The 22,889-nt window shown below is 36.9% G+C and overlaps 1 protein-coding gene across 2 annotated transcripts in view; it reads right to left on the reverse strand.

The window, feature by feature from the left end:
- Positions 1–22,889, reverse strand: part of LOC105213659 (chromatin-remodeling ATPase INO80) — a 57,763-nt gene that overhangs the window by 21,130 nt on the left and 13,744 nt on the right. For both annotated transcript variants that reach the window (XM_011186633.3, XM_011186634.3), the window contains exons 11-14: positions 16,992–17,150; positions 15,947–16,049; positions 14,183–14,280; positions 9,702–10,008 (exon numbers count right to left, since the gene is read on the reverse strand). In XM_011186633.3, coding sequence (XP_011184935.1) covers positions 9,702–10,008; positions 14,183–14,280; positions 15,947–16,049; positions 16,992–17,150 — 667 coding nt within the window. The remainder of the gene's footprint in view (positions 1–9,701; positions 10,009–14,182; positions 14,281–15,946; positions 16,050–16,991; positions 17,151–22,889) is intronic.

The following is a 22,889-nucleotide window of genomic DNA, read 5'->3' on the forward strand; positions in this document are numbered from 1 at the left end:
ATGTTTTTTTATTAAGTTGAGAAAAATATCTTACAAACTGTATAGCACAGAGGAGGCTAGATAATATTTATGCATCAGGGCAAATTTTGATGAGGACGATCCGCAGTAGTCCTCTCAGCACTGATAGTCAATTCTGTGCCTTGAGAGTTATGAAAATTAAAGGATATTGATTCCAATATTATTCATAATACATATATTTAGTACTTCATATTTCGTTTGTTTTTTAAGTTAGCTCTGAACTATTTACTTAATTTAATTTTAAAATTTTAATTTAAAAAATAAACATTGCATATTTTTTTCACAGCACTGTACATATACTTATATGTATGTGAAAATATGTACTAACTTAGCATTTCGCTGGGTTAATAGTTTGTTTATTTTCATTTAGTTTTTTGTTTCCATTTTCCCCGCTCTCTCTCTCTCTCTCTTCTCCAAAAGCTACCTTTTACGCGTTGCTATCGTCTCTGCTTGTCATTGAGCATGTAATTTGTACCAAATTATAGTGTCAAACAGCAAACGTAGGCGAGAATCTTTGACATATGCGTAACTATCACCAACAACAATAACAATGCCAAGAATTTAGGCGCGAACAGCGTGGAAATGGGTGCAAATAGTTATACATATTTTGTTCTCTTTTTTATGGGGGAATTTTTGTGTTACCACCTGACTTTAATTCAGTTTTTCTAATTTCTACTTTTTTATTGTTGATAACATGTTTTTTCTGTTCTTAGCAGTTTGAATTATGTGCGTGTCTTGCTTAAAGTTAAGCGGAAAAAAATATCGAATATTTAATGAACCTAAAAATATTTAGCGATCACTTTAATAGTGACTAAATCACATTTATTTCGATTTGACAAGATATATTGCAACGGGTTGTAATGTTAAGTTTTCGCAAACAATTGTATTTGATTTTATAAATTATTTCTAGAATGCAAGTAATATGACAAGCAGTGTTCCAAAGATATAAAAAGTGGACTTAGAGCTGAGGACAAAAAATTAGTAAGAGAGTATGTACATATACAGTTCAAGTTAGAGAGTTTTATCTGAAACATTATTAACTAGTCAGTCTATAGTTGAAAAACCACGTTTTATAGCATTAAATAATACTTAATGTAAGAATTATTAAATAAACTCTTTGAGAATCACAAGCGCATGTGGCTAACGAATGAAATTGCCGCGAACCAGTTAAGGTTCTTAACAGTTTCGTGCGAAACTTGGGCCAGGCATAGTTAAAGGAATAGTCTTACTAGAGCACAGAAGAAGCCTAGATTGAATTGGTCTGTTGACAGAAATTTGTCAGTAGACTTTTGAGGTGTATTACTTCGAGTGACGAGGTATGTGAGAAATTTATCTGTATACGTAAATTTATCACGTATAAATCTGTCAATGCCCATGGGACACTTTCCCAGTATCTTTCAGGTTGAGGTCTATGCTATTAGCAAATGCGCTGAAATAATATCAGACAGGAACTATCATGGCGAACGAATTGTCATCATTACTAATATCCAGGCGGCTCTCCAGGCACTATCATCCTTCGAAATAAACTCGGGGTTGGTCCTGGACTGCATTGGAAAACTCAATAGAGTGCGCAGCAACAACAAACTAACACTGTTCTGGGTACCGAGACACAGAGGTATACAAGGCAAGCCGCGGCCACCAGACCGGTGTGGCAGAGCCCTTCATTGCCAGTGGTCCGCAAGTTCTGAGAAATGGACTACTCGAAGGCGAATTAGAAAGAAGGAATCGCTACTGGATTCGGCTGCAGGGACTTCGCCACTCGAAACTGTTCCTAGGGGGGTACAACCGATTCAAGCAACTTATTGCGCTCCCAAGAAACAAAATAAGACAACTAGTGGCACTCTACACTGGCCACTGCAGACTAAGGTGTCATCTAAACAGACTCGGGATCTGCTCTACGGACCTGTGCAGATTCTGTGATTTGAAAGCGGAAACACCTGAGCACCTACTCCAGGAATGTCACGCGATTAAACCCGGAGGAAGGAAATGGGGTCTCTATATCCCCAAAGGGAAAATATCGCGACCACCAGCCCTGCAGCGTTGCTAAGTTTTCTTAGAGCTACAGGACTGGACGGTATTCTGTGATAAATAGGAGAGGGCACAATAGACCGTAGGTCGCAGTGCGATCCTCTAATTAATCTAATCTAATCTAATCTAATGTGAGAAATTTCGAAAGAACCAGTTGTGCTCACATGCCTTAGGAGGTTTGGTAAATGTATTGCCGGGTTCTGGATTATACATTCAACGAATTTCACATTCGGATTAAAAATAAATTTACATTGAGGTTTCGGCAGTCATTTCAATGGTAGATCAGGGTCGGATGATGTCTAATAAATTCCTTGAGGGCAGTAAGAGTGAGATCATAGCCATTTTTGTGGGACTTCGCCTTGAGTGGCACTCAAGGAACGGTTAGCGTCTTTCTCTTTGATTAAATATGGCTTTGTTCGACTTTTTTAGTTCAATTTCTTCTCTATAATTTAGGAAATTTCTGCAATTGTGGCAACTCTACTATCACTACAAGTACAGTGATATATATTTTTATTTATTTTAGGTAAAACATCTACCTTCTGTAATATTTTTTCTGAGATATATCAGTTTGAAGTTTTTGATACTAAGCTGCTAAGAGTTAGTAACCTTCTCCAGATAATATAATAGTGATTGACTTATTTTTAGTGTAACATTCGATTCAAAGATTTACTTCCAAAACACTTGATATTCGATCGGTCTTTCTCCAGCTAAACTGGCTCGTATAAAAAGTTTAATTCTTCCTACTTAGATAAATCATGACCAATCTAACAACCCAAGACATAAAAACAACAATAATATTGTCTTGATATCAATAAAAGTCTACAAATATTGTTCTTTATATACAAACCTAAAATTCCACAACTAAATTAACACATTCTACCAACGCCACTTTGCCACAGCTAGTAGCACTTGTGGCAGAGACGCTTCGCAGTGTTGCAAGTTAGTTGAACAATTGAACATACTCTTTCGCAGAAGTATGAAGCAATTTGACAAAAAAGCGTGTTAAAACGCGACGCAGTCACAGCAGAATCTGCGGTAGTAAATTAAAAAATAATTTAAACAAACAACACAATGAGTGTTGCGTAAAAGTAAAATAATAAAAAAAAAAACAACACAGCCAACAACAACAACTGCAAGAAAATTGCATGCGCGCAGCGACAATCATCATAACGAGAGCATACTACTTGCAACTGCAGTAGCAACAATAACAACAATTACAGTGGGCGCTTAATGGATGCGACGTGCAAAAGAGGCGAAAAGCTTTGAACGAAAGCAGCTTAATGCACAGTGGTTGAGGTTCTACTAATTGGTATATAAAAATAAAATAAAATAAATTTATTTAGATTTTTTACACAATTTAATTAATTTTAATTTTAAATTCAAGTATGTTTATTTAGAAATTGAAATTGCTTACAAAATTATTAATTCTGTTCAAAAATATCTAAATTTGATTTTGAAATAAAATTATAATTTAATGAAGAGCAGGTTGGAATATTTTAAATCAAGTTAATGAGTAAATTTTGTATGGTTTGATGACCTCATGCCTCTTCTAACTCATATACTATTGTAATATACAAAACATTTAGTAAATTTTTTCGTGGAATTATCAACAAAGAAAAAATAAATAAAATATTATTTATATTTTTTTGGATTTTTTTGTCGTTATTATGAATTACCAACCATATTAGCCATCTTAGAGCACTGTGCAGCGCAACGAAACGAAAGACTTAAGCAGCGAACGCACGTTTAAACACTTCATTTGAATGCAACAACGTGCAACTGCTGGAATCCTCTACTCAACAATGCATACATTTGAATGTCTGTATGTATGTATGTATGTTGCGCGTTTATTTTGTTAGCATTTTCATTATTTGTCATTGCCATTTGCTGTGCAGACGCATTTCTCACATAATTGCAAATGGCAAGCAACGGTAAAAAAATACAAAAACAAAATTATTTATTTAATGAGAAACAAATAGAATTATGCAAAAACAACAAAAACAAAAAAATGTGGAAATATAAAAATTTGCATAGAAAAGACAAGAGAATCTCGCAGCAGAAGCGTTGACTGCAAGCACTTGTGCGTTTAAATAATTTGTGCCTTGGCAACAGGAAGGATGCAGCGGAGGCCAAAGACGCAGTAAACCGTTGTGGCCGACTGCATAACTATACATACATACATACAGTTGTACATTAGTGCCCGGCTGTGAATAGCGTCAGCTCTGAGAAACGTTTAGCGGTCTACGCAGCCGGGTCTGCGCGTGAGTGAACGAGAGAATGACACACTTTAGAAATGAATGCGTAAAATAGGGAACGGTAAACAATAACAAATAATTAATTTCAAAGTGGCAATATAATAACAACAACTGTAAACATGTTGTCAAGTCGAAATTTGTTGGTGAAAAATGGTAAAAATACTGTTGAAAGTTTGAACAAAAATACTTGGAATAAATCTGCAAAAATAAGGAATAGTTAATAACTATAGAAAATTGTGTGACTGATTTTAAAATATTTATGTCCTTATTTAAAAATATTTTTTTTTTAGCAGATTGTTTCATGATTTCGGATCTCTAACGTGTTCGAGACTCAAAATAGCGAACCAAAAGGTAATATCATAATTATTCATCTTGGATCATATGATGAAATATGGAATATCTATCAGGACAATAAAATAATCTGGAAATGTGGAACTTAAAACAGTCGGATCTACGATCTTACCTATTAGCTATTTCGGTCGGATAATGCGAAATGTAGCTTAATATCTAAAAAAATTGATAACAACGATCTCACATATGCTTAAGCTCTCCGAAAACTGCTTTGAAGGCTAATTAAGCTCCAATTGTTCGGTTTTATTTTGATTTTCGAGATTTTTATGATAATCTTATCCGGAGAAAACTAAAAATATTGTAGCACATGTAACTAAATATTAAAAAAGGAGTAGTAAAAGAACTGGTCGTAAAACTTGAATTGTTTTTCCCAGACTTTGCATTTCAAAACCGACTCTACCTATTAAATACGGTACGAAAACTTATTTACTTTGTTGAAACATTTTCCGCTAATATTTACTCACACGTAAATATTTTCTAGATAAATAAGTGAAAAAGAAGGTAAATCGATAAAAAAAATATTCTTCCTTCGTTAAATGCGCACAGTGGTCAACATTTTTTTATGATTAGCTGCAACATAAATAAATGAAACAAGTAAGGAAAGGCTAAGTTCGGGTGTAACCGAACATTTTATACTCTCGCAATTTATTTATTTAACTTTATTAATATTATATATTACACAATTTGACCCACATATTCGTCATATATATTGTATAAAGTCCATTGAAAGTTGGAAACCATAATATTAGGTTAGAAGTACCGAGGTCCTCGTGTTCGATATATGGGGCCTTAAAAACCTATGGTCCGATTTCGGCGATTTTTAGAATGGGGCTGTCACACTATTAACATAGTATTTGTGCAAAGTTCTGCACCGATATCTTCACTAGTACTTACTTTATATATTGTAAAGTAAACGATTCAGATTGTCTTCAAAGATCTGGTATATAGGAAGCGATTTAGCGATTTGGCCTATTTTCACAACATATCATTGGGATGTAAGGAAACTATTACAAACCAAGTTTCATTGAAATCGGTCGAGTAGTAACTGAGATATGGTTTTTGACCCATAAGTGGGCGACGCCACGCCCATTTTCCATTTTGTAAAAAAATCTGAGTGCAGCTTCCATGTGCCATTTCTTATGTGAAATTTAGTGTTTCTGACGTTTTTCGTTAGTGAGTTAACCCACTTTTAGTAATTTTCAACCTAACTTTTGTATGGGAGGTGGGCGTGTTTATGATCCGATTTCCTTCATTTTTGGACTGTATTAGGAAGTGGTTAAAAAAAACGACTGCAGAAAGTTTATATAGCTCTATTGGTTTGCGAGATATGTACAAAAAACTTAGTAGGGGGCACGCCCACTTCCCCAAAAAAATTACATCCAAATATGCCCCTTCATAGTGCGATCCTTCATACCAAATTTTATTTCCATAGCTTTATTTATGGCACTTTATGTGTTTTCGGTTTTCGCCATTTTGTGGGCGTGGCAGTGGTCCGATTTTGCTCATTTTCGAAAGCAACCTTCCTATGGTGCCAAGAAATAAGTGTGCCAAGTTTCATTAAGATATCTTAATTTTTACTCAAGTTACAGCTTGCACAGACGGACGGACAGACAGACATTCGGATTTGAACTCCACTCTTCACCCTGATCACTTTGGTATATATAACCCTATATCTAACTCGTTTAGTTTTAGGACTTACAAACAACCGTTATGTGGACAAAACTATAAAACTCTCTTTAGCAACATTTGTTGCGAGAGTATAAAAGAGCAATAAAACTCGAATAGAAAATAAAAAATTTCTGAAAATTATTTATGCGCAGTCACAGTTAAAGCATTAACAACAAAAACAAAACAATTAGTCAAGTTTGCAGCTAAAACTCCACGGCGATTAGTGGTCAACACAGAAAATGCCACAGGAAAAGAAATGCAAATATTAGTATGGTTTACGCAACAGTACCACTGCTTTAGATGAGCTTTACGCGCTCCAAAGCGGGGAGAATCGAAATTTTCCATTGTTGCAACTAAGCGACAAATCGAGTGCCGCCGAGTCTGACGATTACGTGTCCATTTTACGTTACGGCAGGATCTGTTTAGCTTAATAACCATAGCAGGCAGGCTCACGGGTAGGTAAAGTGAATAACAACACAAGTCACATGTATATGGGACCCAAACAGTTGGAGTGGGTAAGAAATAGTCACAAAGAAAATTGTGGCAGCTATATAACCAAGGCCGACTAAACAGTCGGACTCTATACATATATATATCGTCGATCACTTTTCGAGTTAATGACACTAGCCTTGGGCCATGAACAAAACCAAGACTGAAGCACAATGTAGCCCTTTATGTTCCGTTGAAATAAAAAAATATTGTCAGTTTCAAGGTGGTATCACCAAACAATCTGTAATCAGTTTCTCATGAGGCTCCGTTGATTTCCACTAGAGAACTGTTTCGAAGTTACACTAGTTCACTAATGTGATAGAAAATTAAACAGTTTTCTGTGTAAAGTACTTGGTTTCTCCAAATGAGGTTGAAGTACTTACCGATCCAGACAGGTCTCGTTCGCCGAAATAGCAGCCCTTGGTCGGATCCGAAAATCCGAGTAAATCCCGGTGTATCGCAGAACCGGCTGTTGTGGAGATTGGGGTTTTTGAATACGGCTCAAACTTTGCTGAAGTTTACTGACAGTTTCACAAGGTGAAGTTCGTAATACGAGCTGTGTTCGAAACATACCGGTAATTCTACGTAGTATAACAATAACTTAGAGTATACCGATACGATTCTATGCTCCTCAAGGTATCAGAGAGTAAAAAGAGGAATATTGTTATACCGTAAGTTTAAACTCTAATCTAGCAAGATCCTTTAACTATTCAGAGACACCTTCAATTTAGTTTGTTCGAACTAAAGCGACCCAGTCTTACTGGGTTGATTACCGATTTCGATGGAAGTGAAAGGACACCTGTTGCACCAAAAAAATTGAAAATAATCCCATTAATGCATAACAACGCACCAACCCAGCTAACAAAAATGAAACCAGGTTGCTAGAGGCACACATAGATTTCGATGATATGACATTCATAATATGCTTAGTACATACAAATTTCTGACAAGGCAGCGAATAGTGCGCGATGCTGATGATTTGATCGTCTACAAGAAGCGAAATGGGACAAATTTCTAGGTAAATTTAGCATAATAAAATATTGATGACAATATCAGCATAATATTGACATAAAAATTAAGTTGTTGTTGGCAACAAATGTTGCTACGAATCATTGAAAGGAGGCGAAGCCAACAACAGCAAACAACAACACAAATGCAGATGTGCCATTTAAATATATTTTTTGTATATATAACTTGTTGTTGTAACTATTATTGTTGTTGCAGTAGTTGTATGCAACATGTTGTTAATTGTCAAACATATTTAATATATTACAACAGCAATCTGGGCGCAACAGATTATTGCTTTTCCATTGTTGTTGTCAACCTACTCGCTGTGCCACACATTTGTGCGGCAGGTACAATTGCAGATAAATACATGTGCTGTAGTCAACAGATTGCTGTTTACATACCTTACTCTGTGTGTGTCTCACTTTTTGTTTAAAAATTTTCGAATGGCAATTGAGAAATCAATTTAATGCAACAAAATGCTTTCGTTAGCTCAAACATTCGACATATGAGCATAAATTTAATAAAAATAAAAATGGCGAATAAATGGGTAAACATAGGTTAGAACCGGCATATAATTGAATAACAATGTAACTTTGATATTTTAAGCTTTTCATTTGCTAAGCTGACCATACTAAATTATTGGTTTAGGGAACAAGCGCGTTCAAATGAGCAGACATGGGCAGCAACTCGGAGGTAATCGAATCCATTTTGAGGTTAGAATTTCGTAGAACTTATATTTTAGTATTTACTGGTTACCTTAAACACTTCCATTCACGCTTATTCTCTATTTCTTTATGGAATTATATCATAAAAATATCAACCAAAGAACTGCCTTCAAAAGAAAGTAAAGTTCAAAATCACTTTGGCTACAGTATTAATCCATTGCTTGACAGCAAAATGTCGAAAGACACTAACAATTTAAAAAGTCAATGTCACCTTAAAAAGTCGAAAGCTCCCGTATCCCGTAAGTAGAGAGTGAGCTCGAAAATGTCAGATATAGTAATTGCGATTGTTTTCCTATACTACCAAAACGACCCTAAGCTGATAAGCAACCTAATACTTTTATATAGTATAATACAGAGAGTTTTGACAGTAATAATTATATATCCTCTCTACATACATACATCGCTCTCAAGAGCACAAGCCGTATTTGAACTAGAAACTCATAACCTCAAAGCATATATAGTTTAATTGTTGTCAATTTTACAATTCCAGATTCTTCCAACATTTTTCAAAACTCTTGTTGGAGTTAAAATGTTTCTTTTTTCACCTGGTCACCTAGTGGCACGCACTGTGGGCCCCACACTTGCGTCGAAGCAAAGCGAAATTACACACACTTTGTTATGATGTGCCATTTCGATACAAAATGTCGCGTACGAACGTAGAGCGACAACAAAAACAGAAGTAATCGAATTACAATAACAACAATAATGTGTGTAAGTAGCAAGTTGCGGTGGCAACCCACAGACCCACTGACAGAAATAAATCTTATAAACATTGAATTTCTTTAAATATTTTTGCGTTGCGCCTGTTGCAAGCAGTTAAAGTGAATGCAAGCCTCCAGCAGATAGACTCTAAGCGCTAGAATATAATAAAAGATACAAATGAAAAACAATTTGAAGAAAAACTTGCCACAAGCCGATGGCATGCTAGTGCAAAACCGGCGACAAACGCCAAACTGTGGGCTACCAGCGAGAGAGTAGATACTTATATATATAAGATATATGTATGTAAGCAAGTATGTGTAATAAAAGTTGTGGTAACCGTTGTCATTTGTAAGATACTTTGTTACTGTTGTTTTTGGTTTTCAACTAACTGCTGTAAATTCTTGTAAAACTTGTGGAATTTTTGTAAAAAGTGAATAAAATGTGATTCGGTACTCACTGGGCGATTCGGCGCCGTGCAACGGACTCTCGCAGTCCACGATCAGCGCCTCATTATCGGAGTCGTCGTTGTGCATAACGGTGGTGGCGCCGGGCACAAATGGTTCCATATTGCCGCCAATCGCGGTGGCAGCGCTAGTGCTCGGGCTCGAGGTGCCCGAAGTGGCGGCCACATCGATGGAGTCATCATCATTTGCGGCACTCGCTTCCAGTTTCGAGCGCTTCATGGCCGGCGAGTCGCCACCGATGGTGGATTCAACGCCGCCACCCGCTGCCGGTATTGTAATGCCACCTGGTTGTTGTGATTGCTGTAGGCGAGAAAATGATAATAAATATAAGTAATGGCGGTTTAATGTCCGAACGCGGGAATATAATTGTGAAAAAGTAATATTTTTGAAATATGGGCACAGTGGTGGCAATAAGCTGCAAATAAATTGTGCTCAGAATATTTGGCTCGTTAGAAATTTCGCAGCACACAATAAATTATTTGATTGCCTGCTTTGAATGCGGGCTCGCGTACAAAACGCTTTAAGTCTTAATTTCTCAGTGCATATCTACCTACAACCATATTACATATCTATTGACTTTTTCGTTTTTTCTCCAATTTTTCTCATTCTCAATTTGTAATTGTAACAATGCTTTCCGCCAATTTGCGTTCTGTAAAAGGCTGTTGCAGGCACTCAGTCATTCATGCCCAGCCAAGCGTGGCTGTTGGTCGCATAGAACGTGTCAAAGCTTAAGGAGTCGCAACAATAGTCATTGTAACTTGGAATGAGCACAAAACTGGCATAAAAAGTGTACGAAAAAATTTAATGAGAATAATGAAGAATAGCAAAATTTAAGCGAAAAAATTAAAGGAATTTGTAATTATGGAAACTCGTACTTGGGAATAGAGTGCTGCATCATAACAAAGAGTTTACAAATTATAAAAAAAACTTTTTTTTAATATTTTAACTTCATGAAGGGAAAATAAACTAATACACTGAAGTAAGCCGATGTTTGAAAATGGTTATAAGGAAATTACCTAAAAGTAAGGAAACTAAAAAAGATCTTTCAGTAGATTTCAATTTTAGGAAACACTGACTATATCCCACACAGAATAAACCGTAAGACCTGAACACATTTCGTTTTTTTTTTGTCTCGGTATTACTGATATGAGCTTAATATTCAAGTTGTAAATATTAATCGAAAGCGAAATTTGGAATTCTTATAGCGTTTTAGACAGCTAAATTAATTGATCAATCAAAGCTATCTAGCGTAGCTTTTTTTATCCAACAATTCAAAGAACGGATATCGTACGACATTTTCACAGGAATGCATTTCATTTTCAAGTTGATTAAAATTCAATTAAAAATTAATGTAGACTTTTATTTTGTGTGGTAAAAGGATCTTAATAAGCGTTTTAATCGAGCAGAGGCCGGTTAATTGATCAATTTGCTCCTGTGTAAAAAGGCTATTAAATCGATTCTAGAAAAAAATAGAAAATTGATTCCTCTCATTACGTAGGTAAGCAAAATATTTTACAAAGATGTATGGATAACAGTCCGACGAGTGTTCGAGTTCTTTTGACGAATATCAAACATAAAGCTTCGATTGAACAGTTTATATATTAGGTCTACAACTTTGCTTCCGCCGTTTTCCAATAGATGTATCTGGGGTCAAGCACTGGTCGATTAAATCGACTTTTTTATATCGATCTGGGACATTTGTGTCAATATTAACCAAACAAAATTTTGTAGAGATCTGTTTGTATCCCAAACTTATTCTCAACTGAAAATGTCACTCTTTGAGCCGAATTTTTTACATTTGCGGGAATGTCTCTAGGGTCAAGCACTGGTCGATTAAATCGTTTTATATCGATCTTGGACATTTGTGTCAACATTAACCCAACAAAATTTTGTAGAGATCTGTTTACATCTCAAACTTATTCTCAACTGAAAATATCACTTTTTCAGCCGAATTCTCGACATTTGCGGGGAATTTTGCTTTTCTTTTTTAATTCCAAGAAAAGTGCGGCTGAGGCTCATAGAATGCTTTCGGATACGTACGGTGAGGCTGTCCTAAGTGAAAAAAAGCTTTAAATTTACAAAAAAAAAACGGCGGAAGCAAAGTTGTAGACCTAATATAAAGTAATATTAGTTTTTCCCAAGCACTTTTTTGTCTAGAGTCGCAACAGTTTTCGCCGAGCTTCGAGATAAATAGGACAATACATGGATTAAAGTCGGATACGACTATAAATTTTACAAAAAAAAAAAATAACTCAGTGTTGAAACATCAGCTCATATAACCTGGTCTTCTTCCATTAAATTAGAATGCATTGAAATCTCCATTGATTAATGTGCGCAATGTAACTGAATTATGTTTAGATTACGAGCTTAAGGTCAACGAATTACCAAATCGCTTTGGAAGTATTTATAAAGAGAAACTAATTTGAAAATTCAAATTATGAGTATATCATCACTTCCGTTGAGTGTTGGCAGCGTATGACTCCAAAAATAAATATCAACTTTAACATAGAATTCTTAACGATATATTTTAAAGCATTGATTTATAAATTATTATGCCAAAGATGTTAAGACAATTTAATTTGTCGTAACATATTATGAAGGAAAAGCAATACCCTGCAGGAAATATATGAGATTTCCTTTTATTTTAATTTAATTTAATACCAACAAAGTTTCAAAATATTGCCATTTACTATACTCACGAATCTCTTTCTATTTGCGCAATTTAGTGGAATATCTTGAGCTTCCTTAGCAAAAAATTTTTCAACCCAATAATATTTTACAACGCCTTCGATTTCCTCACGGCTTTCAACTAAACCTGCCATGCAGTGCACTCATTCATGGTTTTGTATTCCGCAAATACTCGTACAAACGGAAATTTCAGTTGCTTATGATACTTATTCCCTTTGGCATTCATACTCTCCACACAAATGAATATAGCACAGTGACAGCCACTCGTTGGCGGTTACCCCAACTTGCCTTTGTCAGTTGCAGAAACCGTAGAGTCATTGTCAGTTAAAGTAAGTTTATAGTATAATCAGTGTTCCATTGAAAGCACAAAATCATTTACCGAAACGGATGAGTTAAATAAAAACAGAAAAGAGATGAAGAAAAACGCTCAAGAATAAGTATCTTAATATAGTATAGATTGCAGGAGAAAAAATGCAAATGGAAGAAGAATAAACAAAACTTGTAACGTTTTCCGGTCAGCACTAAGGAGGGGTATACATACGTATATGGTATATGCATAATTAAAAACGAAGCAAGGGCAGACAATTTAAAAGAACAAATAGATGCTTTGCAGGTAAAAGAGTTTAAAGACAATTACTATTAAAACTCAAATGTGCCCTATTGGAAAATGTGATTGGAAGGATTTAAAATAAGACAGAACAAAATAAGCATCAAACTTGAAACAGACACAATTGTAAAGCAAATCACCTCCAAAAATGGTGTTACTATATCTCTAGAATGAGTCTAACCCAACGCTGCCTGCAGAACTTTGATTCAGGTTTTATCGAGAAAAATAGCAAATTTTGTTAGAAAAGAGGGTCAAATAGACTCTTTCATGTAAGGGCTAAGCTAACAAAAAATTGAGTTTTAGAGATAGATTATTATTACTTTAGAGTGATACATAGTGAAGTGTGTTCTTTTCCTGCAACTATTTACACTATTTACGAATCACGTGACCATGACGACGACATTGTACGCAAAGTGGTTCCGAAGGAGTGATAATGAAAAAAATAGAGCAAAACATGACCAAGTGCAATAATCAGCAAAGCAGTTGCATGTACATTCTGTTTTCATTAAAAAAACTAAAGCGGAAAATGAAGAATGAAACAGAATCAAAACAACAGTACAACAATATATAATAATAGTAATAAAGTAAGAAGAGCGTCTGCAGACACAGATGAAATCGTTAAGTGAAATTGTACTTAAATTAAGCTGCTCCAAGCGCTTCCTACATAATAACAGCTTAGAATGAGAAGAGAAGCGGGTAAATAAACATTTCTAACGACTCTAGGCGGTGTTGCAAGTCGAAGCAAGTGCATTGGACCACCGTCAGCCGTGTGCGCTACTTAAGTGGCATTATGACATAGCAAGTGCAACACTTCGAATGGCATTCGTTGCGCATGCGCCACACTATTTTTCACCGCTTTAATGCTATTAACATTATCACAGGCAGCGATCGCGGCAAGTGGAAGGTAAGTGGGTACTAGCTGCGCTACGCTTACGATACCCTCTTGTACATATATACATGCTCACATACTTATGTATATATGCAGCTATTTAGCTAGATTGCAGTTTCTAAAGCGTTCAGATTGATTTGGAGATAGCCTCCGCATGTGGGCTGTAAGCGTTTAGACTCGCGCTATCTTCAACGCGGTCCAATGCAGCCATTTAAAGTGTGCGTAGTTCCATTTCAATTTACTTGTTATATATTTTTATAAGCGTGTAATAAGTGACTTTTCGTACGCACCTTATTTGGATTGCGCTGGCGTTTCTTATCGTTGCTTGCACCGGGTACATCTCTATTTTGGCTACTGCTTGCCGCATCGGGATCAACTTTTTGGCGATCTGCAAGAGAAAATAAAACGATAAGCAACGACAAAAAATGGAATTGGTTTATTCAATTTCAGCATGGTAATTTGAGTGTAATTCACTTTGATTTCCTTAATTTGGGAGGCAATGCAATTAAATTGGCTGATATGAGCACTCAACTAGATACTAGCTGCACGTTGTAATATCTAGATAAATTTAAGATAAGTCCACTTTATTAAGCCAGATAATTAATTGCATCAAAATTTGATATATAACGACCAATTCTGAGAATCTATGAATCCGACTGTAGTTAGAGCCTCGATTGATCGGATGTCGATTATTATTTTCCCTCGATCTTTGTGTGTTATTAAGAGAAAAAGAGCTCATCTAGTTTCAGACAATTTTAATAGATCCCATGGGTACTCATCCAGACTTATCCTATTTACTGAGTTGTTGTTGTATCGGTTAGCCAAACCTGCCTGAACCAGTAAGCCTAGAGTAATTGTCTTCGAATCATCCAACGGGAGACCCAAGAAACGAGCTGTTTCGACAGGGTTGGGCCAAAGGGGAAGGGGTGTTAGATGAGTGGGGTTTAGGGGAATGCAAGAGGTGGTTAGTGTCATGCAGGAACTCTTTGCATGCAGGACATATATTACGTACGTCGGGATTCAGTCTGGATAAGTAGGAGTTTAACCTGCTACAATATCCAGAACGAAGTTGCACGAGGATCACTCTAGTTTCACGAGGCAACTCGAGCTCTGTGTCTGGAATGGATGTTTTATATCGAAGTACGCCAACCATGGAAAGGGAGTAGATGAAGGTCTTAATGGCTCCTCTATGAATGGCGTTTACTGCTTGTCGAAAGTCTGTCGCATCCGAAGTCTGGTCGGTATAGTCCTGTAGGTCGTCGACGTATTTCAGGAAGGTACTCTTGATGGCTCTGGTATGCGGCTCGGCTTCAGTAGGTGACTGCAGGGATGAATTTTACGAAAGCTTCCCAACAGAAACTGTTTGGAGTGCATTTTGTTATGCTCCCTCACAGGCAGCAAACGGGCCTCATTATGTATGTGCTCGACCGGAGACGGAGGCAACCTGTAACCTGAAACCTGTCCGAAGAGCGGTATTTTGACAAGTCTGAAGCTTCCCCAGCTGCGTCCTACTACACCCAGGCGATCAAATAGGGGCTGCGTAGTTTATGACCAGCCGGACGATAGCCTCGTAAGTTGCCAACAACGTATATTTGTCTTTACACCATGTACCCCAAATTTTGGGGTTATTGACAGTCGGAAGCTCTTAATTATATGCATAGTATTGATTGTATTATGGTTTGATACTGGGTGGACCCAACCAAATTCACAAAAAGTGTGATCCCACGTTCGTAACGAGAGAGAGATAACATGACCGTTACTAATTAACGGTGTGCTTTGAACTTGTTTAATACATTCTATCAGCCAACTCAGTCAAAAAGTGTGTTCTGGATATTTTTCATACTAGGATCTGATAATTTTCCTAAACCAGATAACATTATTAAGATGTGAATTCACAAATCTTGGAATAGCTGTATGTGTTTATATAGGCAAAATGTATATGTTTGTATGATTTAAGAAGAGATCACTTACTCTGGCTGTTAATCAGAAGAGGTTACTTCAGTTAAAAAAATCATACGATCACAGAAATATATAATTGTGCGGTTTATACTTACACTTGATTTCAATTTCTTCATCATCCAGCAACAAAGAAACCACTTCCTTGGGCTTGAGAGTATCGGGTTTGAAATTACCACCACTTATGACCATACGTTGGATCTGAAAATTGAAATGTTAATGTTTAAGTATTGAATAACATTAAATATAATATTTATTTCCAGGCAATTTACTAAAACTGAACAAAAAAAGTGAGATTATTTTAAAAACCACGCATGCGTGTAATTTATTACTGAGAGAATATCGAATTCACTTTTTCAAAACTGTCTTGAAGACTCAAAACTGAAGAATTATATTTCAAAAACACGTGTTTGAAGACTCCCGCTTACATTCTACAACCAACGCGCCTGTCCCGTTTACAACAACATATAATTTCCATTAAAAAATGAGCAACTCCTACAAAGCAAAACCAAAAAAAAAGCTGAAATTCTAGCCGCTTAATGGAGGAAGGCGTAACAGCGGTATCGCCTTCGACAACATTTAAATTGAATAATTAGTTTCCGGTGCGGAAAACTACAACTGTATGCAACAACAACGGCTGCAAATAAGAATACCGAATAGAACGAGTAACAAGAATACCACAAACAAAACAACAACAAGAAGCGACAACATTTCATGAAAGAAAAGCAGATCATTTTACTACTGATCGTACAAGTGATCGCAAGCCGTGTTGCATGCAACCAAAATCTAAACACATGTGCTGCAACCAGCTACAAGCACAACTCGCTATTGTGGCACGAAGCGGAAGAAGGGGCTAGTGGCGACACGCTAAAACGCACGTGCCACGCAAGACAATGAATGCGGGCGCGCACATCCCGCAGCACGAAACACTACGATCACGGCAGTATGTATGCATGTCAGCAATTGTGTCTTTTAAGTGATTTCAATTGTTTTTGTGCGCTGGCAACTTGAAACGTTTTGCGGTTGCCAAAAGGGAACTAAGTGCTAGAACTCTATATATAGGATGTAAGTGGGTACTGATCGCAAGTGCTTAATACTTTAATACGTTCATATAATGTTTGCCGCTAAAGACACCACACTCACCTCACTCTTCTCCCGTGCGCGCTGTAATATGCGCTCTTCAATGGTGCCCTTGCAGATTAGCCGGTAAACGGTCACCTGTTTGGTTTGTCCAAGACGATGCGCACGATCCATGGCCTGTTGATCGACGGTCGGATTCCAATCGGAGTCATAGAATATAACCTGGAATTAAGAAAAACAATTTAATAATATTTTTAACTCAGTGTGAATGTCTAACTTGTAATAAATTATATAAATTCGTATATTCGTCTTCTAATCTTGGACCAGAAATAAATAAAGAAATATCATAGGTATTGGCATGTGTTATGCTTAGGTTAGGTCAATGGGCAGATTTTCGTAACTGCAGAGATTCTCACTTAGGCAGCTTCGACTGTCCTTTATGACAACCAAATACTCCTGACGATTCACCAAGACCCTTGTGATTCGACAAAGCGCTTGGACTCGGTGATCGGGTACTCACAAATGTTATTTTGCAAAGTAGTTCGAAGCTACTGATAATGATTTTAGGCACTCACAGTAAGTCTACTGCTACCTATATGACAGCCACCTCTGCCTGAAAGACGCTGCAATGGTCTGGATGTCAAAATCTGGAATTAATTGAGAGCTTCCGACAGAGGACTCCACCCTTTCCCTTGATCTTCACTCCATCCGCGAAAAAAATGCAACGAAATAATTATTATCGGATGAATTTCAGTATTGAGTCATTAAAATAACAGTAATTAATACTGCTGTAGCATTAGCGCTCACACTCACTACCGACATTATTGGAGCAATTGGAGTCGTCTTCCTCAGTAAACTACGAAGGAGTTACAACAAAAGCAACTGGATTGATGTCCTTTCATATAACTCGGAGACAATAAAATGTACGCGCGAGTAAATAATAGCAAATTTCCGCTAAATCCATTGTCAATTAGCAGCAACTAATGCCAACAAATGCCACCACTTACAAATGCAGACAGTTGAAAAGAGAAATAAAAAATTTTGAATGTAGAAATGGCAAAGAAATGTGAAATTATTGCAAGGCGAGTATGTACAGAGTGAATATAATTGCGATTCCAAGCTCAGCAGACGCTACAATTGGCACTTCTAACGCCAGTTTACTCAACGGCTGGATGAGCTGCCAGCGGATTCGGCTCCAGTTGGCACTGGCCACTGCTGTTGGTTGTGCAAGGCGCTTGTGATTTATGCATGAACACTTGCGGCATAATTTATCAATGTCAATGGCAAAACCGCTGCCACCAACAAAGGCAGAGTGCAATGATTTCTGCAGAAACGGCATGAAGCGAGCTGCAAGGCGCTAGGAGCCTGTGGGCCTGCGTAGTGGGCGGCTAGCCGGCGAGACAAAGCGTGGAGTAAATATTAGTTGATTTTGTGGTTAAACATGTGTTTCTACAAGCATACGCACATAGAAATAGAATTTATGTGACAAAATGCGCTGGAATGCATTGCAAGTTGGTGTGGATATTGAAAGGGAGAAGTGGCCGAGAGGAAGGAAGTGAAATGTATTTATTTTAAGAGGTTTAACGGCGGTCACTTCAAACGAATCATGGGATGGGTTGTGATTTTTATTACTCACAATACAAATAATGAAAAAATAAGAAAAAGGAACTCAATGTCCCGAAACGTTGCCGGCATATTAATGACGGCTTTGGCTGAAAGGGCAGATAAAATAGTTTGTGGACAATCTAAGACCATAAGGATATGATTACTAGTTACAATGCAAAACGAGCGATTGAGGGTTTCAACGAGTATACAAATACATACATATCGGTCCGACTTCGTCCATTTTCAAATTGTAACATCAAGAAAATTTAATATACCAATATCGGTTCCAATTGACCAATAAGTTATCGAGATATGAGATTTCAATTAACAGAGGGCGGTACCACGTCCAACTCGCTTCGTCATCCTAAACATTTTGATATATATACTATATATCTAATTATATGTCAATCGACGGTGCGAAAACAGTGTTACCAAATTTAAAATTTGAACCACCAGCAACAGCGATAAGAAGACAAAGGTCTGCTAAAGAGACTAAGCTGTTAGCTAAAAAACCGAAGGGCCCAATGGAAATGGGTGCAAGCCGCACTGCCAAACTTACCGCTGGAAGCGCTTTTAAGCAATCCAAATCGGCCACAGTCATGTACAGAAGCTGGCTGGTACCAGGGCCAGATTAAATTAAAATTGATTGTGACGACGAAAGATCGGTCCAGCTGTATAAAGCTGCTATAGCTAATGTTGGGGAGGTATACCCCGGAGTTAGCTACTAGCAGTAGTAGAAGATCAGATAATTAGATAGAAGTCTCTTATGCATATGATTCCTTCCACGAGTGTTTCGTCTTATTGGCTAAGTGTACCAAAGGGTAAGTAACAAGTAATGTCAACAGTTTTCTATAATTCGAGCGGGATCATAACGCAATACATGTTATCCATTTGCATTTCTGTAACTGATTGCTACAACAGTGTTATATAACAATTGAAGAGGAATTTTTCTAGCTCCCTTATAAAATGGAATTTTTAACTCTACTAACACAACTTTCTAAGAATGACTCTGATAAATGAAGGTTACCTAATCATACTTCACAGGAGCTGCATGGGATGATAAAAACAACCTCTAAGCGGCTTTGAAGACACTCATTTCCAGAGAAACAAATTATGAATACGGTATTAGAGAGAAACCGGAAGCAGAAACAGAGTACGTAGGGAAATATGAGATAACTGATTCAAAATTTCATAATATTGTTATATTTGTGTCGGAACGCTTGTTTCGTATTCAAGTTCTCGTATTCTAATTCTTAGTATTACAATCATTACGTATGCAAATGTATCTGCATCCTTACTTCAAGCCTTTTGGGAAATTCGCTTAATCCCTCGCTTGATGTGCCTTGTGCCGAAGTACTTACAACACTCTGCAGTATCATTACTTCCGTTTCATTATAGCTCAGTGGCTGGCAAAGGGCATACCCAAATGTGTGTGTGCGACTGGCACTCTTCAAAGGGTTGTAATGATTTAATATTATTTTAATAATCAATAAACGTTCAATGAGATCTTGGAGGATTTTCGTTTTTTTTTTTTGTGTTTGCTCGTTACTTACGCTTCCTGTTGCTCTTTATATCTGGCTGCATTTCCTTAGAAATTCTAATTTCCCTTTATTATCTGTTACACACACATAATTAGTTGCAAGACGTCCCAATTCGGCAGTTTTGATTTTCGAACGCATTGCAAGCCGTGTTTTGCATGCTTAAACACGTGTTCATCGAACGCTTTGAATTCACATAAAGCGGGAGCATTTAAAGTACTGAAGAGTGCATTAGATATGATATTATTATTCCTGGCATTACTTCGACTTCCGCTCGAAATTGTCTCGACATCAAATCTGATCAAATACGAAATTATGCAAATTTATAAAAATAAGTGCTGTGTATGTAAAGATTTGCTTATTTTTTCCCACAACTTCCTTTAATCCCAGTGAAACATGACAAGAACAAGAGCTGAGATAGTTACTCCAAGTCTCGACTTTCGTCCAATATTTAATAAGATTCACTGAATCGCATATTTAGGAAAGCAAGAGAGCAAAAGACAACTCCTATCATAAAGTTCGCTTTTGCTAAAAACACTTCGCAATAATACAATCACTATCCGAACATTCTCGAAATCACAAAAAACATCTCATCTTAAACTTGTATGAGATGTTGTTCTATATTTTTACCATTTTTATCTAACGTTTGGACCTTCTAACCTTTCAATAGCTGAGTTTCCTCAAGTTGAGAAGCATTATAACCACTATACCCAAAAATTGCCCGCAGTTTTCAAGATTTTATGATTCTTCATTCGACGTAGTTTTGCTACTTCTCAACTGGAGCGCTAATTTGGAATAGGCGGAATACTGAAAGAATTCGGTATAAATGTAAAAACGAAGGCACTTGACGTAGGGCTTCGCTTGATGCACGAACTCACCTAAAAACTAATCGACTAAATGTATTCCAAAGCATAATATAAATATCCAAATCTTGAGGTTTAGCAATATTGTATGAGTACTTTATTGTCGCTTTACCATTCGATTACAAATTGATTAAAATATAATAAAGGGATGTTCAAAAGAGACGCTACAAAAGTAGACCGATAGGGATAGCAAATGATGACCTATTTTTTCCCCGCTTTTTTGACATTTCTCTTCAGTAAGGTTTGTAATTTCATTATGGAAAGATATACGATCCAACGAGTCGAAATTATTGAAATTTACTACCGAAGTGCCCTCAACTTTAATAGCGCCACGTCTTACGTAACGATGAGGCTCATTTCTGTCTGAATGGCTTTGTCAAAAAGCAAAATATGAGTTATTGGTCAGGCAGCAATTCACACGTACGCCTTGAGTGAACATTGCACCCCGAAAAAAATACGGTTTGGTGCGGTTTATGGGCGGCCGGTGTCATTGGGCCGTACTTATTTCGTGATGATCAAGACTGACACATTACTGTGAATGGGAATCGCTACCGCTCAATGATAACCGTATATTTTTGGCTTGATTGGACGGTATGGACTTGAACTATATGCGGTTCCTACAGGACGGCTGCACAAGCCACACAGCGAATGTCACAATCGATTTATTGAAAACCAAGTTTGGTGAACGTGCTATCTCAGGAAATGACCCAGTCAATTGGCCGCCTCGGTCATGCGATTTGACTCCGTTAGACTATTTCCTGTGAGGCTACGCCAAGTCTATGATCTATGCCATCAAGTCAGCGACGATTGATGAACTTCGTACGAATATCGAGCATGAAATTGCAGTAGTATCGGCCGATTTATGCTTGAAAACCGTCGAAAATTGGGTTCAGCGTCAGGACTTCTGCGAGCGTGCTCGTGGTGGCCATGCAAAAAGAAATCGAGTTCCTCTTATTGAAAAACCCTTTATAATGAGCCATTGTTTGCAATGATACTAACTATTTGTGTCATAAAAAATAAAGCATTCCATCCATATCGAGATTGAGAGAGAGGGAGGAATATTAGTAGTGTATAATTAGGGCTGTTTTGAAGCAAAATGACTACATAAGTACATAAATACATAGATTAGATTTTGTTGACAGCCAACTAATAACCCAATAGTTATCACCAGCAAAAGATGTTTTTGATCTAACGTCCGTCAATGTAAGTGTGTGGAACCAATTAAAGTCACGTATCGAGTAGTGGTAGCGCCGCCAGTTATAAACTAGTATAGCTAATAAAAAGGTGGTAACCAATACCAATAGATTGCAGATAAAAAAATATGTAGAATAAGCTATTATAGTTATGGGTCTATAATCAATAGCCATGAGATAAGGACTGAACTTGAACTTATGAAGTGTTAAGTTGTTCATAAGTCTAAAAAAGCAGAAAGTTGTCATACAACTACTTGATAAGTGATGGATGATTACATAACATATGCGATTATATATTTAACTCTACACATATAATATTAAACTTCGTTGATAATGTAACTGTCGTAGCCGAATGTTTGCGACCGAGTGCAGAAATCATTCTTATGATAGTCGGGCTATATAACCCGAAAGGCGGCGCATTTTTATCCGGTAAACGGTCGACAACTTGGCAGCATTCTTAAAAAATTATTTTCGATAACCAAGCTTCGTTCTTTTTTCGGTATTTCAGGGACCAAAATCAGAAGCAAACCAAAAATAAACGATTTTTTAAAGCGGATGTGCTTTTAATACTTCTGAATGCCAAATCATACCGCAATCAATATTTTTCGCGTCAATTTTCATACTCGTTTTATCAATCGTCGTCTCGCCGAAGTCAACTGGACAGTTTTATCCATAATTTGACATTTTCAACTTATTTGTATGTGTTGCAGCGAAGAACTGTTGTTAAACGAAAAATTGTCTAACTATTCGGGAATATCAAGA

Source organism: Zeugodacus cucurbitae, chromosome 2, assembly GCF_028554725.1.
Source record: "Zeugodacus cucurbitae isolate PBARC_wt_2022May chromosome 2, idZeuCucr1.2, whole genome shotgun sequence".
Lineage (NCBI taxonomy): Eukaryota > Metazoa > Arthropoda > Insecta > Diptera > Tephritidae > Zeugodacus > Zeugodacus cucurbitae.